Source organism: Cibotium barometz, chromosome 1 (genome assembly GCF_041138505.1).
Source record: "Cibotium barometz isolate CiBa-2024 chromosome 1, ASM4113850v1, whole genome shotgun sequence".
NCBI lineage: Eukaryota > Viridiplantae > Streptophyta > Polypodiopsida > Cyatheales > Cibotiaceae > Cibotium > Cibotium barometz.
Window position 1 is genome coordinate 20,070,669 of NC_141046.1, and position 25,028 is coordinate 20,095,696.

Sequence of the window (25,028 nt, forward strand, 5' to 3'; positions counted from 1 at the left end):
GATATTCAACACACGCCATGTATATCGTTTAGGTCTCTTGGGATTGTTTCTCTCAAATTTTTTATATCTATGAATGAGACTCGAGTTGTCATGTCGAAGGCAACGTGGTCAGTTCGCACACACACAGATCCTCACCTCAACGCTATGTACCTTTCTGTGTGGGCAGCAAGAGAAGACGCAATCTCCCGTCAGAACGAAGCTGAGGAGTTCGAGCTTCCAATGGGGCTCGAACCGAGGTAATGGCTGTTACTACGGATACGAAGTAGCTGTTTGAGGGTCTCTTTCTGATTGTTATTTCGACAGAGTTTCCATGGCGAGCTTGCGATCAGCTCTGCGTTGCCCCTGCGCACAGGCTTCGTCCCTGTGTAACCTTGAAGATTTTCTCTGCAACGCCCTGGCCAGGCCGCACATACAGAACACGCAGAGTGCTTTCCATTTCCATCAACAACCCCAGCACCACCTCTCTCGGCTTTCTGCATCTCTCCCATCGCCTCTTCTCCTCTTCATGTAAGTCCATCCCTGATTTTTTTCTGCAAGATTGCGCTTGCTCTGTTTCCATTTCTTTTTGCCCTGTCAAATACTAGAAACTAGTTATCAGAATGCATCTTTCCTTCCTTCCATTTGCAATTTATCATGTTGTTAATGGATTCTTAGTAGCTCTTTGTGCCTGCTATTTTTTGATGCCCTATCAAACCCTAAATTCTGCATTTTACGATGTTGATGGAATCTAGTAGTTTTTTTCCTGCTTTTTGGTGCCATAGCAAACCATGCTTGTATTGTATGATGTTCATTTCGTGGTAGTTTTTTTTTGCTGCTTCTAGCATAGCCCAAATCTTGCATTGTGTGATGTTGCCGGTGGAATTTTGATAACTATTCCTTCTGCTTTGGTGACCTAGCAAACCCTTAATTTTGCATTATTCAATGTTCCTTTTTTAAAAAGAAATTTCTCCTCCGTTTTCTGCCTCTTCAAACCCCTAGAAATTACTTTTTTCACTCCAAAAATTTGCCTTATACCGAGTCCTTGATGTATTTTTTTAAAACTTAGCAATCGATTTCCACATCTTCATTAACCATACGCTTGTTTTTTCTTGCTTTTGATGCCCTTTGAAACCTTAAGAGCTGAATTTCATAACATTCTTTATAAGCTTCTACCTGCTTTAGGTTCTAATTGTTATTGGTGTGTTTCCTAGCAAATCCAATGTCCAACACACCATTCAACCCACAAATTAGGATTCAAATCATTGTCTAATCACATTCATAAATTTAGAATGGATTGTTGTTCTGAAATGATAGGGTTTGTGTGCCGGATAGTGTTGAGATTAGAAGGAGAACCCTTATGACTCATGACGCTTCTACAATAGGTCATCCGGAGTATAACGAACCTATGACTAGGTACGTTTTACTGGCCCAAGATGAGGGCATAAGTCGAGGACTGCGGTAAAGTGTCATCTCTTTATGGTGAATAAGACTGAGCGCCTCAAGGTTGGAGAGCTGTTACATCCTTTGGAGATCCCTTATAGTAAATGGGAGAGTATTTCCATGGACTTTATCATGGGTTTACCATGCACTATCGATGAGGGCATGATGCCATTGGGTGGTGGTCATAGTTGCTCTTGTACGATGTACAATTGTGTCGTACAGCACGATTCGTACAGCATGGTACTGCACAATATCGAAAGGTGCCGTATGATCCAAAAAAATGTCACCTCCTCCCTCAACTGTTTTTGACCGTTGCTGGTTTGACTATTTGTAACCGTTTTTTTTTTTTGTTGTTGAAAAAAATGCCTGATTTTGGCCGTTTATGACTGTTCTTGGCCTTGGGTGGATCTTTGGCCTCCCTTTACACGCTCTCCTCCACCTTCTCTCCATCACAAGCTCAAGCTCAAGCCATAGCCATTCTCTCTCTCTCTCTCTCTCTCTCTCTCTCTCCCCCCCTTAGGCCTTAGCCTCTCTCGAGTCTCTTTCGGGCCTCTCCCCCCCTCTCTCCCTCTCTCAAGTCACAAGCCCATCTATTCTCTTCTTCTTATCACAATGGTGAAGGAGGTGAATGAAGTCTTCAATGTGCACACTATCCATTTCGAGAAAGCCACCAACAAGTCCAAGTCGTGTAAGTGGACTTGTAGGTATTGTGGCAAAAACTATTCAAGTGGCGTAACAAGGCTACTCCAACAACTCACAAAGGTGGGGATGAGGGAAAGTTGCATCATGCAAGAAAGTCCCCCAAAGTGTATCCGATGACATGTTCAAGAAAATTAGGGGTGGAGTGGGTGACGGGGATAGTGGTAGGAACTCATTGGCGTATGATGAGGTCATCTCTCCGTTGCTGGAGGTGAATACATCCTACCCTGCCGCTTCCGTCTCTACTTTCGCCACCGCTTAAGCCTTCGTCTTCGCCTCCACGAAGGAACAAAGGTTCGAGTATGCAAAGAGGCAAGGCACTCTTGCCGAAGCCACGAGGGGGGTCTCTACTTTGTCTTCGCATCTCTGAGAACGCCAACGCCTAACGGAGTTGGAGATTGTACGCACCATTATTGAGTGTAATCTCTCATTTCATGTGCTTAAAGTAGAGCAATGTAAGACAATGATAAAAGCCATTGCGAATTTGGACCCACGTGAAGGATGGACCGGCATAGGCTACTTTGACATGTGCACCAAGAGGCTCGATGAAGAGAAGGAAAGAATTGATAGGTCTCTCCTCCCCGTACAAGCGGGATGGACTAAGTACGGGTGTAGCATTCTCTTCGATGGATGGAGCGACCAGAAGAAGAGGGGTATCATTAACATACTTGTCTCTTGTCCTCTTAGCACCTACTTTTTGCGGGCGGTGGACTTCGGAAAGGCGGGGAGGAAGACCTCGAGCGAGTTCATATATCGCTATGCATCAGCCAGCAGCCAGCTGTCTAGATGCCTCAAAAGCTCTGTATGACAATCTGTCCTGTGTCATCTCTCTGAATCTGTCTAGCAGGCATATAGTCTGGAATATGGCCTCTACCATCATAGGAGGCGCAGCAAGCTTTGCTCGGATAATGTCATGAGGTACTGACGGTTTGCTGCGTATCATGCGTGCCATCATGATGGTCTGTGGTCTCTCTATCTGTGTCCACCAATGGGTAGGAAGGCGTGGCGCCCATACCACTGCTCCATACATCAGTGCCGGTGTGACTAATGTGTCAAATAGCCACCCCTTCGTCCGGGGCTCTTGAAAATGCGCCTGGTGGCACTATCTCTCTAGCATAGCCAATGCTGCATATCCCTGTGTCAATCTAGCTCTGGCTGCTGAACCCATGGTGAAGCGCGTGGCTGCTGCAGAGAAGGTAACCCCTAGGTACACGTATGATGTCACCATCTCCACCTGGCGTCCTGCGAGAGTGAATGTCAGCTGACTCTTGCCCTGTCTCGATGTATGAAAGACGATAACATTGGTTTTCCCAAGGTTCACAGTAAGACCCCTCTGTGTGCAGAAATCGAGTGCATGTAGATGCTGTTGTAGACCTCTTGGAGACTTTGTGTGCAGAAATCATTGAGTGCATGTAGATGCTGTTGTAGACCTCCTGGAGACTCCGACACTAATACAATATCATCAGCATAAAGCATAATATGTACTGAGGTACCTACTAGATCAACTCCGTCTCCGCCTCCCCGTGTAATGAAGTCAGCCACCTCATCAATGTATAACCCAAATAGCGTGGGGGGAAGTGGGCATCCTTGCTTCACACCAATGGTGCTAGCAATAGTCTCGGACATACCTCCTGGGCATCTGACTCGCCCAAAAACCTGCTCATATAATGCATAGATGCCCCGTGTCATATCTGCTGGTATGCCTAGAGAGTGCAGGCGCTGAAAGAGCCTCTCTCGTGGTACTGTGTCAAATGCCTTGCGGAAATCCACAAAGCAGCAATATAGCTTTCTCTTCCTCACTCTGGCCTGATCAATCATACATCTCAAAGTGAATACATGGTCAGTGGTAGAGAAAGCTCTCCGGCCTGCCTGCCCTGATGAGCGTAAACCTGCTCGCTCGGCATATAAGCTAAGCTCTTGCTCCAACACTACACTATAGAGTTTGGCCAACACGTGGCCAACCATAACCGTCCTGCAGTTGCTCGGATCGAGCATATCCCTTGTTTTGTGGATCGGCACAATGGTGTGCATCGTCCACTCCGCAAGCAAACCCTCTGCTAGTGCCCTGTTAAACAGGTGTGCAAGAAAAGGAGCCAAAGAATCTACTGCATATATGAGATGCTCACCCTGTAGGCCCATATGGTTGGCGGCCCGTGTCGCTGCTCGAGCTGCAAACAAGAGAGAAGCAGGTCGAGCAGCGACGCCTAGGAAACGTTTTGTAGCACCTTTTTTTTCCCTCGTATTTTCTTATGCTGCCCTGAAACACCCAACGTTTCAGTCCATGACTGAAACGTTTTATGGACGTTTCACATTTCGCATTTCATGAGAAGCAAAACGCATTTCGCGCTTACCCTGTTTGGGGCTGCTTGATAGGCTTTTATGGAGCACTCCAAGGGATGAAGTTCATCCAAGGGGTGGAGCCAAGGATGCCCGGGATGAGTGTTCAAGAAGAAGGATTCGTGGTCGTGTTCAGGGACAAGGCAGGAAGACAAGGGGACAAAGTGGAATAGATGCACAAATCTTCATCCGCTTTGGAGTGGAATTAGAGACAGGGCAAGGTTTTCAATGAAAAGGTTGCTAGAAAGGGAAGGATGACGAGTATGGGAGTCCATGTGGAGACAAAGGGATGATGACAATCATCCAAGGTCAGAAGTTGGAATCCCGTCATCAAATTTAGTAGAAGGGGATGTCATGTGCATGCACAGTGACATGCTCATCCTAGGGCTAATCCCTAACTTGCAGCAGGAAAAAGACTAGATTCTGGAGCTTCAGCAGCTATCGAAGGCATGGAAAGCATGGTTGGGGACCAAGGCATGTGTCAGCCAGCAGCTGAGGGCTGATGTTGGCAAATAAATGATTTATTTATGTCCAAGGAACTGGCCGACAGCAGGTCGGCCAGCTCACCTGTTCTTTAAGAGCCTATATAAGGCAAAGGCTGGCTCCTAGTTTTTCATCTGACATCTTCAAGGTGTTAGGTCATAGATAGGTGTTTGCTACCTTTTCATGGGCATGCCTAGGGCTGACAAGAATATGTACCTTTTTGTACTATATGAATATACTGAAAATACAGTTCTCTCTCTCTCTCTCTCTCTCTTCTCTCCATGTCTTCTTTGCGTTTTGGATCAGGATGTTCCTATGAAGGGTGCTTACGGCTGAAAGAAGACACACAGTTTCCATGCATGTGATAGGTTGCTCTATATTTTGTAAGAGCCCCTCTAAGAAGAGTAGCCATCGTGCGTGTCCAAGTGCCTGACAATGCCCAGTTTGGATAGTGGATGTTGGCTATAGGTGGCAAGAATGGTTGTAGAATTGCTTATATAGACTTGACACTATGCCAAGTAGGATGCATGTAACTGCGGGTTGATAAGACCGCACCTTGGGTAGAAGAAGACACCTTGTCCTCGGATTGTGAGGCCTGAAAGGTCAGAGTCTCACGTTTAGTCTATTGTTTTCCTAGTCTATAATGTAGTCGGTTTAGTCCATTTAGACCATTCACAGGGTGGTGGCCGACAAACCCTGGGTACTAAATATAGAAGGGTTTAGCAGCCTCCTCAGTCATATATTGAGATCTTTGAGTTTAGATCTATCTTCACTGCATTGTGCGTCCTTGCTAGTGCATGACATCCTCAGTTTCAGAGTATACCTAGATCGACATCAAAGCTCTTTGCTGGAGCGCACGGGTGGGAAGACGCCATCAGTTTGTAATCTGGTTTGCAAACAATAATTGAGTATTGTCCTCCGTATCTCTTGCATCAAGTTCTTTGTCTTGTGGAAGTTTCTGTTGTTTGTGTGAAACTACAAGTTGTATTTTCTTACAAGCATGTGTTTGAATGGTCCTTAATTGTAGAGAATGGTTGTTGACGAAAGTGTTGACTTTAGTGACAAATACATGAATGAGTGGAACCAAGTAGTTTGCATTATCCTTAAGCTTCTGGTGATGGAGCAAGTTGTGGATTGCTTTTGCTTTCATGTCTTCCAATGCTCCTCTCATGATCTTATTAATTTTATAATAATCTATGTAATTTTATGACGTCTTATTAGTTCTTTAATGATCTCATTAGTCCTTAACAACTCTATTTTATAATAATCTATGTAATTTTATGACGTCTTATTAGTTCTTTAATGATCTCATTAGTTCTTTAACAACTCTTGTTACTTTTTTATGATCCTGTTGGTTTTTGAATGAACTTGCCTGTTCTTTAATGATCTTATCAGTTATCTAATGATCTTACTATATAGGATCTCATTTTGTGATGTGATGACTCTGGATGTTTATATGGTGAAGTTCTCAAGCGAGCAGCTTAGGGACACAATCGAATGACTTTGTTAATTGCCTGTCATGAAACATCTACAGCAGATCTCACCTGGGCTTTCTATCTCGTGCTTGCAGACAGAACACTGACCATTGAGGACATGAAAAAACTCATGTACACATGTATTATCAATTAGGTAACCTTTTTTGCTTCTACATCTCAGCATTTTGACTCTCATGTCTAAAACATATACACGAGGAATTAGGGTCTCTGACCTGTACACAGTGTACCTCAGACAAGTTCAGATTTAGACCTTCTTGGAGTGATTGGTTAGTCTCACCACTGGAGCACCCTCAAGACTGAGGCTAGATCAATGTGGCACACTATGCCTGACTCCTCATTGCTTGGTAAAACCTATACCACCATAACCAACCATCCAGGTGTTGGGCTTGAGCCAGGCTAGGGCCTGCTCCAAGTCCTGATTCTCTGTGTCTCCATCCTCTTAAGAATGCCATTGAGGCTTGACCCCATGCGTGATTCTTCTTCCAAGCCTATACAATACGTCCTGTATATGGAAAGGAATGTACATCCAAGTAAGTGAGTCATGTTTTGTTTCTCACTTGTCTTCGGGATCTGGCATTATCTTGTATATCAGAACCAAATAGTTTGTGCTTATCAGAGCTGAAGATATCTTCATTTCTGTATGGAATCTGCATCTGGCCTGTGGATGATCTGAACCCAATTGAAGTGACAGAAACTTTCAGGTTATTTTCCAAGGAACATGTGCTACACCTACAATTGACACCATGGTTGTCACGGTACGACAATACGATACCGTACGGGAATTTTTGGTACGATATGAAATTTTCGGATACCGTACAATAAAATACGGTTTTTATTTTTTACACTTACAACCTATGGAGCTTCAAGCTTGAATGTGAGGGAAGGTTGGGAGGGGAGGAGTCTACAGTGCTTGAGGAACGAGAACATGGATATGTGTCTCTCCCGGTTGGATCTCCTGATTGTCTCCAAAAAAGAACCTGGATGGGTAATGCAATACCAAAGGTCTCCCAGTGTAGCGCTTATGACTAAGGGACCGTCCTTGCACAAATACGAGGAGTGCATCTAGGGTGATAAGTTTAGGGACTCCTCTCTAGATCAAAATGGCCATGTCCAAATCTTCTCCCTCGTACGTAACTTGAGAATCTAAATGTCTAGCCTACCTATACCAGGGATCCCCAAGTGATGTAGCAAGATTCTCTCATCCTACCAATCAAGTGTACACTACTAGTCTACCTCGCCAGATTTTTTGGGTCTCTCAACAACCCCATATGGAATACTGAGGAGACACGAAAGTTGCGAAGTATTGCGAGCATTTGGGATCTTCGTAAAGCAGGGTTTCTATATTTTTTTTAAGCATTTGGAATTTTTTTTTCAAGGGAAAAAAATTTAACTAAAAAAAAAACTCGTACCGTATGATACCGTGCGGTATCGTACCGTACGAACCATACCGTACCGGTACGAGAAACAACTATGATTGACACAAGTCGTCCAAAAACGGTCGAAAGAAAATAAACAGGTGTTTACATTCTTCAATGTGAATCCTCGTATGATATGTTGCTGATACATATTGTTTGCCACCTTTGAGGTAAGAATGAAGATATTTAGATTATTGCTGGCTATCAAATTTATGCCAGTAAAGTGTTTAAATAATAATAATAATAATTTGTGGTACTTAGAGATAGGTCTGTTTCGAAACAGTACAGCTGTTGTGGTGAGACACTTTAACTTTGAATTGGCAGCAGGAGAACCACCGGTATGTAAAAAAGTCCATTTGCAGCTGCCCACCTGTGACGAAAAGCCTTCAGTAAGGAAGGTTCTTTGTTTATATTAGAAAAAGTAGCATAAGGCCATCTGAATGTAGGTTTCGAAATGACCAGTCACCATACAATTGTAGGCTTGAACATGACTGTAACACGCAGTATTAGAGCCTCCAGTTATTCCTGTAACAGGGGAGCCACCACTAACTACCATAGATGAGAACGCTTGGTTAAGAGCTACAGGTCAAGTAATGCTCAGAAAGACGTGGAACTCGAAAAGTAGGCCTTACAGGTAGGCAATTCTTGTTTATAATTGAGTGGTGCATCATTCTTTCTTCAGCATTTCCTACTTTTTTTCTTTCAATTAAGTTTAATGGTCTCTCTTAGTATGCGGAGAGTTTTTCTGTAAATTCCAACAAACAGCTGAATAATATCATTAACACTCAATAAAACCAGTAACAGCAACTCTTTTTTTGACATATTTTATGTATTCATTATGGAAAAAATATATAGGGCGTTAATTATATTATCATAATAAGGCTCTAACAAGTCTTATGTCACCTATACCCTAGGTTGGAACAGGTCTTATTTGCTTGCCACAGTGGTGGTTTTCTTGTGAATTTTTAAAGCCATGATTTGCAAATTGTGTCCATAAAGGATCACTAATTGAGTTATGACCGTGAAAACGAGCGGAAGTTTGTGATGTCTAGAGTAGCGTGCAGGGATGTCAAAAGACTTAAGTAGTGGTTTAGTGTCTTTTTCATTTGTTTTTGTGCATGTGGAAGTTGTTAATCGTTGTTATAAACATCTAGTTTGGTCTTTACCTTAACTACTCTCTCTTTGATCTTTCTTTTGGGGCTTGTATAGAGATATACAAGGCACCGACTCTCTTGCTCCCCTCACACATCTTATCTTGCATGCAAGAAGGTCATGGGTATTTAATTGTCTACTTTTCTTGTGTATGCTCCCTTTTCAGCACAATGTAATGATTGATAAGTACATTCTCTTTATATTGTATTCACCTTGAAGAAGCTTTGCTAAGGCTTTTAGATCCACTTTTTTGTGACAAAATAACAAGTAGATGAAGCGGTGCACACTTGTTGACAACATAGAAATGATGATAAATTCCTCATTTGAATGAATCTTATATATTTCAAAGCTTGCCAATAATGTTCCTAATCACCTACTCAATTACCCAAGTTGGCCGATAGAATGACAAAGCTAATTCAAGGTTAAGATCTAGTAATCCTCTCAACCAAATGACACACATAGAGGAAACAAAGCAATTAGGCATATGATTGGATGAACATTTCTTTTGTAAGACAATTTAGAGATTATAAAATTTTAATTTTTTCCTATGAGAGGTTTACTTAGCAGCAGGGAATTCTTCGTATGGTCTTTAAAAGATAGTTTCTTTGACTCAAAGTAGGTTTTGTTTGACATAAATATGATTTATTAAAGAATGGCATTTGAAGAAAAAGGAGTATAAATGTTTTATATGATGTTTGCAATATAACTTATTAATACCAAATGTGTAGCAATTGGTGTTACTCTCAAGACTACGCTTCATGCATGGTTTTGAAGGTTGAGAAAGCTCTCGACTCCAAAAACATGCCTCTTCTATATATAGAGCACAAAACTCCAATTTTCTTAACACATTGTAGAAGGAATTATGATCAACGAGAGATTAAGGTTACAACATGCTTAGTGGCGAGGAAGTGGGAACAAGAGCAACCAATGGTTGTAAAAGAGATTATATGTCCACGTGGCTTCATGAGAGCACAATATAAGTACTCGTGTGGATGATACAAGGCCCTTCTATAATAGAGATTACACTCTTTAGTTACATCCAATGAACATGAGGCCAAAGGATTTGTCCAAAATGAATGACAATCCTTGTAGTCAATTGGAGTTATTGAAAAAGCTCTAGGGTTACAGACATAAGCAAGCTCGTACATAGAGATGGTGACTTGGACAAGGTTGGTACCAAATTGCGCTCTATACGAGAGTAAGCACAAAGCTTTGTGGAAAGTTTCAAATTTTTCTGGAGTCGTCTTTATGAACAAATCTATAAAAGTAAGATAATATGATCTTCATCTCAACATAATGATAATGAATCTCGTGTGCTTAGTGTGTGAGATAATATGATCTTCATCTCAACATAATGATAATGAATCTCGTGTGCTTAGTGTGTGCATGAAATACTAGGTTTCATGCCACTGTTATAGCACTAAGATTGTCACTGCGTATAATAGTATGTGTTCATTGGCACTCACAAATATCAGTCACATTAATCTCTTCAACCATACACAATCTACTATTGCAATAAAGGCTCTCCTATACTCAACCTCATCAGTAGATGAGGCAATGGTGGATTGTTTTTTGTTCATCCATGATATGTATGAATTCTTGAAAAGAAACAATTCATTGGTGGATTGTCGTGTAACAGTCACTAACCTAGTCAAAACCATTGTAAGCATGTAATTGCAAGCTACCTCCCTTAGGATATACCAAAGCAAAATCCATGGTGCTAGATAGCCAAAGATCCACTTCACTGCTTGTAAATGCTTTGTACTTGGGCTATGCATAAATTTGCTACACTGAGAAACACGAAACTGAATAACTGGGCATGTGTTGTAAAGGTATATGAGGTAACATAGTAAACATATATATCAAAGGGGTGGCCAATATCATACATGCTCAATTTGAACCTTGGTTCTATTAGAGTAGAGATGGGCTTATAATCCTAAAACACAAATTGGTACAACATCTAAATGTAGTTTGATTGCTGTACATATATCCCATCATCTCTTTGCACAACTTGTATGTCCAAACAGTAATGCAACATCCCCAAATCTATCATCTCAAATGAGGTTTTCAATTCAGCTTTGAAGGCTGAAATTTGTTTATTATTTCTAGTTAGCAACATGTCATCTACATATAGAATTAGCATTATCAAGTGCCATGATTTTGTTTCTCATATAGAGGATGCTCTTTGTTAGACTATTCCAAAATCCCTAGCTGGTCAAATAAGTATGTATCTTCTCATAACAAGCTCGAGGAGCTTCTTTGAGACCATAAAGTGCTTTTCAAAGCTTGCATATTTTGCTTTCATGGGTAGGTATCTCAAAACCAATGGATTGATTTACATAAACCTTTTCTTCAAATCCACATTGAGAAAAGCCTTAAACTTGTCTCAATGATACCGTTTTCTTTTTAACTGATACACCCACTTTGTGCCAATTGACTTCTTGCCAGAAAGCAAATCTTCCAAGTCCCATGTGTTTTTTTTGTAGATAGACTCCATCTCCTTTTGCATGGCTTGCACCCAATGCTCATCCTCATGAGCCTCTTCAAATGAATCTAGCTCATTTGCATCACAAAGAGTACCCATGCAAGCAACATTTGCATGTTCTCTTGCATTACGTGAACCAGTCCATGTCCTGCTACCAAGTGGAGCTAAAAGATTGCTCTCATGTAAGATACGAAGTAGCCAACGAGACACACCTCTAGCCTCTTCTATTTGGCTGCTCTTTCTCCACTGCTTCCTCTACATCTTGAGCTATAATGGGCTGATTTTGAGCACCCATATGTTGTCCATAAGGTAAAGTTGATGGCTGATCTATTGTGCCATCAATTCCCAATGGAAGTAGTCCTTCAAACATGTCATGCGAGCCTTTAGGTGGCTATCCATAAAATTGAGACATTGGTTGGTCTAAATTTTCAACAAACACGTTTTTGTTGTCCAAAATCTTGTGTGGAAGGGTGACAGACGGTACCCTTTACTCTCCCATTACTGTAGCCGACAAATATATACTTAGTAGCTTCGTCATCAAGCTTACCCCGCAATTGCTGAGGCACATGTGCATTAAGCAATACATTTGAATAAAGTGATCAACTTTAGGTTTTCTCTCGTGCCAGGTTTCATTTGGCGTTATGGTTTCAATGCTTCGGTAGGGCATCTATTTAAAACATGTGTAGCACACATGATTGCCTCCATCCAAAATTTGTAAAACAAGTCTTTCCCTTTGACCGTGCATCTAGCCATTTCCATCGATGATCTATTCTTTCTCTTAGTAATATCATTTTGCTAACAAGAGTATGGCATTGTGCATTGATGCTTTATGTCCTTTTCTACCAACAAAAAGCTTTGAAAGCAATACGAATGTATCCCCCCCCCCTCGATTAGCATTAAGGGTTTGCACTTTGCAACTTGCTTAATTTTCAGTATGTGCCACATAATGCTAAAAACATGCAAATACATTCGATTTTGCCTTCAAGGGATATACCCAAGTAAATGTAGAGTAGTTGTCCACAAAGAATCACACACATCGTTGTATGCACAAGCTATAATTTTCGGACAGTCCTTGTTAATCCATCTTTTGGGAATGCATTTCTTTGCATTAAGTAGAGGCAATGTGGCATTGAAGTTGGCACTTTGAAAGTAGTGGCCGAGCTTGCTTAATGTTCTTTTCGGTAGATCTTTCTAGCCTTTATTTCTTGAATGATCACTATCATTAGAATCATAATATGGCTCTATTTTGGGCTAGCTCCTCCACACCTACCTATAGATTTGCTTCCATTCAATCTTTTTGAGGTCCTTCCATAACCTTGGGTTTCCTTGAAGTAAGGTGTCTATATTAATGTGTTGGAGGTGCAAATCTTGCATGGATAGTGGGGATTGCAAGATGGGAAAAGAGATGCCAAGGAATCCTGTCGTGAAAGGTGTCGTGAAAGGTAGTGTGAAAGATGAAAGGGTACATATATAGTCCAAATGGACACCTCCTATCTTCACCACCCCGACGCTTATCTTTTGTGGAAGATTGGAGGGCTAGATAGGCAGAGTGGGGATCTACCTAGAAGGGGCACGCTCGACACATATATTGGCCAACCATTTGCCATTTGTGATGTACCATGACACGACATGGACGGCATGGCAACTCTTAGTTTCCAAGCTGGTATCAAAGCCCTTATTCATGGTCCCGAGCCAGTTCTCTCCGTGCTCAATTGGAGGGAGGTGTTGAAGGTACAAATCCTTCCCTCACATCCATCACCCATGATGGGAAAAGGGATGCCAAGTAATCCCACATACAAAGGCAGTGTGGAAGATGCAAGGATACATATAGTCCAAAGCAGGCTCGCCTATCTTCGACTCCCCCAAGTTTGTCTTTCGTGGAAGATTAGAGGGCTAGTTAGGCAAAACAGGGACCTTCATACAAATATGTTGGCCAGCCATCAATATTATTTGTATTGCAGTATCATAATACCGCAGGTAGTGCATAATACCGTAGGTAGTGTGGCAACTCTCGTGTTCCAAGAATATGCACCTCTAATGACAAGAAGGATGAGAGTCGTCCAATATTCCTAGCTTTTTATCCTCTCTTAGTCAACATTGGGTTGGACATGTATGTGTGTGACGCTTATAGTGGATTTTCAATTTGAGGGGCCACTAAGTCATCACCAACGATGCATGAGAACAAGGTATGTTGCACTATTGATAGCACATCCAACTTCTTTCCAATCCTCTACTCTAACTTTGGACTCTGGAGTTGTTTGATGGGTCCTTCTAAGAAACCCCAAAATAGGATTATTCAAGGTGGTAGGAACTTGTTAGGGTCCACCTTCCAATTGTAGCGTTTTAAGCCTACATTTCTTCTCCAAAAGCTTTAGATATTCCTTTTGTGCATGGTTAGCCTTGGAGAATGCATGGCTAGTCTTCATCTTATGGTTAGTTGATTTAGGGGCAATTACTTTTTGCTTCATCAAGTAAAGATGACAAAGATAAGGCATTTTTCTAGGTCAAAGTCTTGGCTCTATTAGTTGGTTTAGACTTCTAACCAGGGACCCATGGGGCTACGGAGGGGTGCTAGCCCATGCCGATCTTTATGTATCTGTATGGAAGTGAAGTGTTAAGGAGACGCATAGCACAGACCCATACCTAGGCACACTTAGAATGCACCCACGCACCAGGTAGGCACATTAGGCCACCCTGGTGGCGGTTGGGGTTAAGTGGTACCATGCGCCCCCCGGGAGCCCTCCCCATCTTACTGGTGTGAGTGTTGATGTGGAAATGGGATCGACGGAGGGAATTGGTGGAAACAACGGAGCCACAAGCCGACGAGCCATGCCGAGTCAATGACCAGCGAGGCATGAGTAGGGTGAGACCCCACAAGGTCAAATGCATGATGACGCGCTCGATGACAGCCGATGTAGCCGAGCCATGCGGTCGGACGGTTGGAAGGGTCGCCTCGTAGTCTCAAGTCCAGGTCCTGATCTCTCGAACCCGTGACACTTGCTTCTTAAAGCGAAGATGACAACAATACAACATAAGTGGAGGTTTCTTCTCTTGATCTACTCTAGATGGTGACACAATCATCACCTTTCTCTTCATTTGGCTACTCTTGGCCAACTTTTTCTCCCATCTAGCCACATCCTTAGCTTTAATGGTAGTGGTTTGAATCTTGGCTTTTGCTTCTTTTAAAGTCAAAGCCTCTACTCGTTATGGAGCTTTTACTCCTCTCAATATTGAGGCTCTTACTAATTGTGCAACTATTCTTATCCTTGCTTCTAATCTTGTAGCCATATTTACGCAAACAATTCCTGTAAGCCCATTTTGTACACTTACTAATTCAAGTTGATCATGGATGTGTTGTAGCATTATATGGTAGTGATGTGTGTGAACACACTTAGGATCGTCGAGGCACTTTTTCCCTCACTAGGTCTTTTTTTCCGTGTATATGTACACCCTCTTATCTACTTATTTTGGGGATGTGTACTTATCTTTTGTATTTGGCACACATTTGTTCATTCTAATCTAGTGAGTTTTGTGTACTCTCAAGTTTCTCTATCTTGTGTGTGTGCATTGTTGCAACCCTAACCCTAATTCAAACAATTGGTATTCTTGGTAAAATGCATCGGGCATCATTTCCAAAGGATGGATCTGTGAGAGTTGTAAATAAATTATAGCTTATACATAATGATGTATGTGGTCCTATGAGCATAATTGCACCCGGTTCGCGCACCGTCAGATAAGTTCAATTCATTCAGTTTGGTTCAGTACAGTATAGTTCGGTTCGGTCCTAAAGTTACTGTTTTTTTTCTGCCCGTTTTCTGCCCGTTTGGAGAGCCGTTTGATGGGCATGTTTTGGGGCTCTTGCTTGCTTGCCTTGAGGCTTGGCAAGGCTCAAGTCTCTCCCTCTTCCTCAACTTTCAAGCCTCTAGGCTCTCCCTCTTGAGTCTTCCTCAAGCCTCTCCCTCCCTCTCCCTCTTTCTCCCTCTTCCTCAAGCCTCTCCCTACCTCTCCCTTTCCTTCTCCCGGGACCCTTCTCTCCTCTTTCACCATGAGAGAAAAGCATGAAGCATTTACTTTGCATGCCATTACCCATGAGAAGAACGAGGGACAGTCGGGTGCATGGAAGTGGACTTGCAAGTATTGTGGCAAGGCCTACACTAGTAGTGCCACTAGGCTTCTTGCACATCTCTCCAAGGGGCAAATTGCACCTTGCAAGATGATCCCTCAAGACATTTTCGATGGCATTGTGAAGAAGCACTACTTGCTTGGCAAAGCAAGTGACAGTGGAAGAATCCCCCCCACCGTTGCTGCCGCTCAAGACGAAGTCATCCCGCCGGCAAGGGATACATCCTCTTTTGCATCCTTCTCCTCCTTCACCAACTCCAACCCCTCATCAAAGAGGCCAAGTGAGTTTGAGGTTCCACACAAGAGGCAAGCCACTCTCCATTGGAGCAAATGTGACCTCTCTCTCTTGGATCCGAGCAAAGCAACAAGACACAAATGTGGAGATTACACGCACAATCATTGAGTGCAATCTCACATTTCGTGTCTTCAAAACTCCTCAATGGCAAAGGATGGTGAGGGCCATTGTCGAAGTAGAACCATGCCATGGCCCTTGGCATGGTATCACCTTCAACGACATGCGCACGAAGGCACTTGATGAAGAAAAGCAAAGAATCAACAAGACCCTCAAGCCTATCCGAGCGAGATGGGTGAAATATGGGTGTTCCATCCTCTCCGAGACAGATGGACCGATAGAAAGAAGAGGGGCATCCTCAACATTCTAGTATCTTGCCCTCTTGGCACGTACTTCTTGCGGGCCGTGGATGCTGCCAAAAAGGCAGGGAAGAAAACCTTGGGCGAGGTCATCTATCACCACATTCGACAAGCCATAATGGAGGTAAGATACAACTATAATTTTTGAGTCTGAAGCTTGAAAGTTTAGCCTTTGCCTTTTACTCAACTTTCAAGTCTTATTTCTTTTCCTTTTTCATGCAGGATTCCATCCATGATCCATCATCCTTGTAGGTTGGCCCCGAAAATGTGGTTCAAGTGGTTATGGACAATGCGTCCAATTGTCACAAGATGGACTGCTTGCTTGAGGAGGAGTTTAAGTCCATAGTATGGACTCCTTGTGCCTCTCACTACCTTGACTTGCTTATGGAGGACATAGGCAAGTTAGAGTGGGTGAAGAGTGTGGTGACACAAGCCACTCAAATTGTCACTTTTTTCAATCAAAAAGTCAAGGCCCTTGCTATCTTTCGCCATCACAGCGACTTGGAGATGAAGAAGCCATCCTCGACGCGCTTTGCCTACATGTGGCTTCTTCTAGAGCACCTTTAGGATGTCATGCCTAAGCTCCAAGTAACAGTGGTTTCACCGAAGTGGCATGAATGGATACAAGGTGAGATGCCTTCGCGTGTCGATGAGGCAATAGCCATTCAACGGCTATGCTTGAGAGAGGAGTTCTGGCGCCAAATCCGCGCCCTAGTCATTGCGGTTACTCCCTTGTATAGGGTTTTACGCATGATAGACATGGAGGGGGCTACCATGGGGCTCCTCACTCACTTTATGAGAGAGACACCATTGCCGAGATTACAAGCACCACAGTCCTCGATGAGCTTGATCCAGAGTATATGCTAACAAGGTAAATAAGATACAACTTTTCAAGAATAAGTAATAAACTAAAATAGAATGTTGAATCTAAATACTTGTTCTTTCGTTTTTCTCATATAAGATATTCTCCCCTTTATTTTAAAATTCACAGTGATTCCCTTGAGGCTACTCCTCGACACAATGCTATCTTGGCACTCGTGGAGAAGAGATGAAAGTGGATGAAGAGGCCTATCCATGGCCTTGCTGCTTTGTTGCATCCTGCCTACAAAGCACTCTCAATTTTCACTGATTAAGAGTTGCTTTTAGCTAGGGATGCTTTCTTACCGAAAGCATTACCCGATGATGAGAATGGGCAATTTCAGTTCTTACAGAAGCTCATCAACTATAAGGATCAGAGGGACCCCACATTCGCCAATGCGGTATATTGGAGGAGGGATTCTATGATGATGTCTCTCTTTTGGTAGGAGTCATTTGCTTACCAACAACCTCACCTACAAAGAGTGGCTTTGAGGATTCTAGCGCAGGTAACCACTAACCACTTGCCACCAAGTTACTAAATTATGTGTAGATACTAGAATCTTAAACATTGTTTATTTTTATTGTGGGTTAAGATTGCTCTTCGGGTGCATGTGAGAGAAACTGGAGTTCTTACTCACTTATACACACGAAGTTACGCAATCGACTTAGCACGAGACAATTAGAGCAACTAGTCTATTGCCACAATAACTTGCACATGGTGCGTGCAATGCACGATATGAGTCAACCTAGACAAGTATATTGTTATGTAACATGTTAGGAACTTACATAACTTTCAATGTTTTATTATTTAGCCCCTAATCAATTATAAAACTTGTAAGTAAACGACGACGAATTCAAGTTGACGGTGGACACTCTTAAAGGTGTCTACAAGGAGCATAATGGAGAGGAGGAGGCCATATATGCAGAGCTCTACAAAGAGCTAGAGGAGATTGATAGATGAGTCTCGCACTCGTCGTGGCCGTCGAGCTAGAGGTGGAGTACAAGTTCGGCCTATTCTTACCTTTGGCTCTCGAGGCTCTGATCGCCCAATTGCTACTATGTAAGATGTGGCTCTCGGAGCTCTACCTCCCCAAGCGATTAGAGTTGAGGATGCTTCCATTGCGGAGTCTTCTTCGACAGTTCATGGTGATATTAGTAGGAAGCCCGAATATGATGATAAGGCAACATTCTTGGCAATGAGGATTTTGGTGGGAGCTCTGAGGTGTCCTCCTCTAGTGAGGATATTGAAGAGCCTAGCAATAGCTCTGAGTCTTGACTCCTGACATAGATGGTGACATAGGCTTTTAGCCTCTATAGTCCTCTATGGGCTTTTTGCATTTTTATACTCACATTTTTGTACTTAACCATGCGGCATGCCGACTTTTGCGACTTTATATATATTCATGACTCTTTGACATGTCACATGTACATTCGTCTACTTTCATTTTCTATGCAACTTGCAAGTTGCGACATTCTAAATTTTGATGTTTTGGGTAAGTTATAACTTATAAGTTGTAACTTGTAACTTGTAACTTCTCTAAGTTTTGCATCTATATTTATATTTTTAAGTATTTTTTAATAAACCGTACCTCCACCATATTTTTATTTTTAAAATTTAGCAGTGTGTTCCGAGACCGTATTTGAACGTACTGTACCGAATCGAACTTTTCGTACCTGACAACTATGCCTATGAGGACACCATCTATTGGGAAGTATCTCTACTTCGTCACTTTTATTGATGATTACTCCAAATGTAGCTAAGTGTATCCATTAAAGTAGTCGGAGATTTTTATGTGCTTTAGGCACTTTGTATCCATGGCTGAAAATGCATATGAATGTGGAGTTAGTACCCTTTGTTCAAATCGAGGGGGGGAGTATATGTCCAAGGAATTTCATGCATATATATGGCTGAAAAAGTCGTAAGACATCAATGTACAATGCCATACACACCTCAGCAAAATGGTGTGGTTAAGAGGAAGAACAAACTCCTACCAAAGGTGGTGCTAGGTACTTCATGCTTATTATTAATGATTTCTCACATAAAGTTTGGGTGTGTATCTCTTCGCATAAAAATCTCACACTTTGTCCCACTTTCAAGAGTGGGACTCTGGTCGAGAATGCAACCACACAGACGATTCCGCAAGTCCGTTCGGACAATGGAGGAGAATTCATCTCCAAAGTCTTCCACAACTTTTGTTCATAGAGAGGTATTGGCCATAGTTCTCCACACCTAGCACTCCATAACAGAATGGTGTAGTTGAACACAAAAATAGGATTGTTCAAGAGATGGCACGTACCATGTGTGAGAATGTGAATATGAAGTAGACGCAAATATAGATCACACAAAACAGCCAAGAGAGATCCAACACTTAGCCAAGAACTGAAAAGTATTGAATGTATTGAATGAAATATGAAGGCACAATGGCCATGCTTATATACATCTCATGTAGAGGAATCAACCAGTAGCATTGGAGAACAAATGTCCACGATTGATAAAAATACCTAAAATAGTCTAAGCAATATGTGAGGAGAATTCATCTCCAAAGCCTTCCACAACTTTTGTTCATAGAGAGGTATTGGCCATTAGTTCTCCACACCTAGCACTCCATAGCAAAATGGTGTGGTTGAACACAAAAATAGGATTGTTCAAGAGATGGCTCGTACCATGTGTGAGAATATGTGAATATGAAACAGAAGCAAATAGAGATCACACGAGAGAGTATACAACCAAGAGAGATCCAACACTTAGCCAAGAACTAAAAAGTATTGAATGTATTGAATGAAATATAAAGGCACAATGGCCATGCTTATATACATCTCATGTAGAGATGTCGGCCAGCGGCACTGGAGAACAAATGTCCACAACTGATAAAAATGCCTAAAATAGTCTAAGAAATATGAAAATTTCTCTAAAAATATCAAATAAATACATGGATAAAAAGGGGCATAAAATGGAGTAAAAGAGAGTTGGAGCATGTCCAACACCTCCTCTTAGCTCAAAGATGGGGTCCGACTCCCATACGAATAAGGAGTTGATCAATAGTATATGGAGGAAGAGATTTGGTGAAGAGATCAGCAATGTTGTCCTAAGAAGGACAATACTCCAAAGTAATGTTGTCGACGGCCAGCTCACGAACATAGTGAAAGTGGACCTCAATATGTTTGGTCCTGCCATGGAAGGATGAAGTTCGAGTCAACGCCTATGCACGCTGGCTATCTGTAAGAATACGGATCGGAGAATCTAAGAGTACATCAAGATTGCTCAATATCTGGAACAACCATGATAGCTCACAGCAAGTATCCAGATAAGCACGGTACTCAACCTCAATAGAAGATAATGAAACTATATTTTGCTTCTTGGATCTCCAGGAAATAAGATTGGAACCAGGAGTGAAGCAATAACTAGAAATGGATCGTCGAGTACCCTGATCAACTGCCCAATCAGCATCAGAGTATCCGACAAGCTCAGTGCCTCCTCTGAAAGAGAGACCATAGTCCAAGGTACCAGATATACATTGGATAACCCTCAGAGCAGCCTGCCAATGAGAATGTCAAGGAGCGGAAGAAAACTGACTGAGAACACTGACACTATAAGAAATGTCGGGCTTGGTGTAAATCAAATAAATAAGAGAACCAACAAGCCTCCGGTATTGTGTACTATCTCGAAGAGGGGAGGGATCATCACGGGAGAGCTTGTAGTTAGGATCCATCGACAAGAAATTGGACAGCACATGGTCATCCCGAATGTCTCCAAGAGCTACTACGAATATCTATACTGGCTAAGAAACACTCCATCAGAAGACTGATAGACCTCCATCCCAAGAAAGTAGAGGAGTAATCACACTGCCTCGAGCTCCATAACTGACTCCGCAAAGAGTCATGGCGCCACTTGCCACTCTAGTAACATATTCACTCTTCATCATTTTAGATACATTCTTTATTGTAACAGCCAGGGCAAATTGTACAAGCACCCATGCTGACTGTGCTAGGGGACATATACCCTCACGCATAGAGTAACACTTCTGGTTCTAGAGTTCTTGCATAGTAGAGTGTGTATACTTTGTATGGTATACAGTAGCAGCACTGCATCCACGGCGGACAGCAACCATTTGTACTTTCTTACATAATACAATTCAACTGTGTCCGTCCTATCACTTTCTCACTCTACTCTTTCTCTCAGGACTCCAACTCGGTAAGAGCGCATGTGTGTGAGTGTGTCAGATTTAGACAATTCAATTTGGTTCAACGTCTGATCAGTCTGTCTTGCCGTGTCCATCTAGTCCTTTGACACTTTTGGCGATCCTACTGGGGACCATCTGCAGCCACAGAAAATGCCATCACTGGAGAAGAGTTAATGTTGAGAGAGCAACAGTGCAGCTAGAGTCGAGCCAGTCAGTAGAGACCCTGAAGCCAGAGCACCAAGAAATCATCAGCACAGACGCTGCTAGTCACTAAGCATTTGGCGACGAACACGGAAGAACCGTCACAGTTTGAACAGCAGTTACACAGCAAGAGCAAGAGCAAGAGCAAGAGAACCAGAACTTTCAAGAGTTCTTTCAAGAAGAAGAACCAAACCAAGAACTGGACAACTTCATATGCAGAATGGCCAACAATTTCAGCCACAAGAAATTCCCAACCTACAAGGGGAAAAAGTCAGATGATCCGGACATTCATGTCAAGAAGTACGAGCAAGCGTGGAAGGTCAACAGGACTAGAGGTCTACGGCTGGAAGAGCTCAAACAGGATCAGTTTGCAGATAATGGAGCCCTCAGATATGATGATCACTTCCAGACCTATGAAGCCCTCACCGACGCATTTCTGAAAAGGTTCAGGAAGGTCAAGACGACGGGCTGGCTTGAGGGAGCTGAAACAAGGTGATGTGGATGTAGAGGCTTACACGGCCAAATTCAAGTCTCTCAGGAAGAGACTCGATGAGGACAACAGGCCCTCCAAGGACCTGATGGGAGAGTGATTTAAGGGACTGAGTGCCAAGATGAAACCATCTGTAGCCGTCATTGATGTGACGGATCAGGGATTCGAAGAACTTGTGGAAGCAGTCAAGAGGGTTGAGAAGAATCTGCATAAGGCAAGAAGGCTCAGAAGAAAAAGAAGGGGGTTATTGAAGAGTCCTTGAACAGTGAGGTCGAGAAGTCCAACGCAGACAACTCAGAGGAAGAGTCCAATTCGAGCAGCCTGACAAAGAAGAAGGGTTAGAAGGGGCAAGTGGTGAGCACACATGGCAAGGCGTTACTCAAAGAGATGAAGGACCTTGCAGCAGCCATGTCCAAAACTACCAAGAAGATTGCCAAGAGTTCGGATGGTTCAGAATTCCGTGAAGGAGTGTACTGCAGATAATGGCGGCAAAAAGGGCACCTTAAGAAAGAGTGCACCATAGAGCCTATGTGCCAGATCTGTCCTGCATGGAACCATCCAATGAGGAAGTACAGATACAATGGCAAAAACAGAAACCCAGTAGTAAACCAGGTAGCAGCAGGCGATGATCTGCCACAAAGGTAGCATTATGCGAGAGGCGACAATAATTTGCCACAAAGGCAGTATTATGCAAGAGGCAATGGTAATCCACCACAAAGACAATAGTTCGGAAAAAGTGGAGGCAGATGACGGACTAGTCCTTCGGACAAGGATAGACGCTACTCTTGCAAATGTTAAGGACATAGAAGGTCAAACTATCCCCTCTTCCTGATGCATCAGCAGGAGCTGAAAGAGCAGCTGGGAGAGTCTGGAGAGACCAGCAAGCAACCAGTGAACATGGTGCAGCTGGAGGAAGGACAGCCTGATGTGATGGCAGTCACATGATCACAGAAAGAGGAGCTGGCAATTCCTAAGAAGCCAACTAATAAGAAAGGAAAATCAGTCTCTTGCAAAGACCAGGCAAGGATCCAGGCAGAGGACATGAAGATGGTGCGGACAGCCCTAGGCATAGCCAGAACACAAGGCAGCAACAAGGGTGCGAAGCAAACCCAAGGTGAGGGCACTAGGCATGGACAAAGGGAGAACAAAAATATTCGAAAAGAGCCAGCAAGATCAGCTGAAAAGCAGGGTGCTGAAGGACTAGTAGATCTGGAGGATGCAGACGACACCCCAGACATCTCAGCAAGCCTAGAAGACTCGGAAGATGTTCCTGAGAGCTCAGAAGCAGCTACACGGAGAGATAGCAAGAGCAAGGAAAAAAAAATGTAGCTGCACAAAGATGCAACAGGGGCTACAAGGAAGAGTCAGCAACTGCACGAAGATGCAGTAAGGAAGCTGGAAAACCAGAAACAAAGTATGACTTTTGGGGTGACTTGAAGGATCTGAAACTAAACATTACCTTGAGCCAGCTGCTAGCATTAGTTCCAAAACTCAGAAGACAGCTCTTGGCAAAGCTGTTGAAACATGAAAAATTAAAGCTAATATGCAGTCAGTGGAATGTAAGAATACAGTAGTCGAAAACATCCCAGAGGTGGACAATGTAGTCATGGCATTGGTAAAAACATGACTTCTTCTAAAGAAAGAAGACTAACAATGAATGGAACAATAAGAGTGTAGTTCCACAAGTGACAATATAACAATCCGAGGCTAGGAGGTACCCGGTGCTGTTGGATGGTGGATCCAAAGTGAACATCATCTCAGAGAGTACAGCTAGACTGTTGTGGGCATAAGCAGTTGGCAACCAGTGCCATTCAACCTCCACATGCGGATCAGAAAATAGTTAAGCCTCTTGGCATGGATTAGTGTGTTCAGTCAACAAGTTCAGGCACTCTGTTAGGCAACAAGTTTGTGTTTCATGCTGTATTTGGTAAGCAAGCCAAATTTGACAGGTAAGTTAGCAAGGTGGATGCTAATGCTGCAAGAATTTGATTTTACATTGGTGCGTACCCCAAGCAGTCAGATGCAAGTTGGATAATGGTAAAAGAGCATGCTTAGAATCGTCAGACCATTCGATTGATCCAGAGCTGTATGCATCAACAGTGCAGCAGTATGAAGGGAATTGGCTTTATGACATGCTCACATTTTTTCAACAAGGAATATTCCGTGAGGGCATGACAGAAGATCAAGGGAAGAAAGCTGGACTGAAGAGAAAAATGTACACCGTGATAGCTAATCACTTTGTTGAGGCTGCTTCATTGTTGTAACTAAATTCCAGCCCAACTACCCCATCAATAGCCTGCACAACTTTATTTAACCCATGTTTTATGTTTCCACTCATTACTTGTTAATAGTCTAACCTGAGAGTGATATATAACACTAGGTGAAGGATTGCAAGAAAGGTGGTCTCTGTCTACATCTAAAAGATACATCAACTTCACATGGATTTGCCCTTGTGATATAAGGTGTTGGTCCCTCTGAATGTGAGTTGCCACACAAGCTCGTCGTTTAGTAACAAATCAGGATGGCCAGCACTAACATGCTCTCAGCTTGCACATGGTCAAGTTCCAAGCGACAATTCATCAAAAAGTGGGTGGTGTTGTTGGCCTTATTGGGTGTTGTGCAATTGTTTAACTGTGGGTTGGAATTCAAAGAGAAAACCCTATACAACATACTAAGAGAGACAATGGAGAGGTTTAATTGAAAGAAAAACGGTAGGAACGCTATAGCCTTGCCAATAATGAATGATGCCCACTCAATTATATGAAAGAATTGCTAGTAAGGCTTACTTTTTGAGTTCCTGGTTCTCTTTCTGAGCTGTAAAGACTGCTATCGTCTCCTTATTGGGCCTACAGCTCTAAATGGAGTTGTTCTCATCGATGGTAGTTAGTGTTGGCTCCCCTGTTACATTTATAACTGGAGCCTTGATTCTGTTTGTTACAGTCATGTTCAAGCCAACAGTTGTGTGGATTCTGGCACCTGTTGTCATGCCCACCTGTGAAGCAAACACTTGTAAGGAAGAAAGCCATAAAGATGTAGGCT

The 25,028-nt window shown here is 42.7% G+C and overlaps 2 protein-coding genes across 12 annotated transcripts in view; one reads left to right on the top strand and one right to left on the bottom strand.

The window, feature by feature from the left end:
• Nucleotides 1-8,832, top strand: LOC147641704 (uncharacterized). 5 transcript variants are annotated; one of them, XM_086798741.1, is made up of 3 exons: nt 1-236; nt 304-507; nt 6,358-8,832. In XM_086798741.1, the coding sequence occupies exons 1-3, from the start codon at nt 70-72 to the stop codon at nt 6,437-6,439; spliced, it is 453 nt and encodes a 150-aa protein (XP_086654867.1). In that variant the 5' UTR covers nt 1-69; the 3' UTR covers nt 6,440-8,832. The 5 variants fall into 5 exon arrangements, with proteins under 5 accessions (XP_086654867.1, XP_086654870.1, XP_086654874.1 ...); XM_086798744.1 differs by having other exon boundaries at nt 3-236; nt 6,404-8,832; XM_086798748.1 differs by having other exon boundaries at nt 4-236; nt 8,174-8,832.
• LOC147641705 (uncharacterized) overlaps nt 8,257-25,028 on the bottom strand; it is a 23,492-nt gene continuing 6,720 nt past the window's right edge. For 4 of the 7 annotated variants that reach the window (XM_086798703.1, XM_086798729.1, XM_086798687.1 and 1 more), the window contains one exon: nt 24,718-24,981. The gene's annotated coding sequence lies outside the window, so the exon portion shown is untranslated. Of the gene's footprint in view, nt 8,375-19,493; nt 21,522-24,717; nt 24,982-25,028 lie in introns of those variants that run through there. The other 3 variants (XM_086798695.1, XM_086798677.1, XM_086798720.1) reach the window with 2 other exon arrangements.

What these genes read in the sequence shown, in the direction of transcription:
- LOC147641704 (XM_086798741.1), top strand. Translation starts at nt 70, where the DNA reads ATGAATGAGACTCGAGTTGTCATGTCGAAGGCAACGTGGTCAGTTCGC. An exon ending in CCAATGGGGCTCGAACCGAG is followed by an intron (nt 237 to 303) that starts GTAATGGCTGTT and finishes TTATTTCGACAG; the next exon opens with AGTTTCCATGGCGAGCTTGC. An exon ending in TCGCCTCTTCTCCTCTTCAT is followed by an intron (nt 508 to 6,357) that starts GTAAGTCCATCC and finishes CTTACTATATAG; the next exon opens with GATCTCATTTTGTGATGTGA.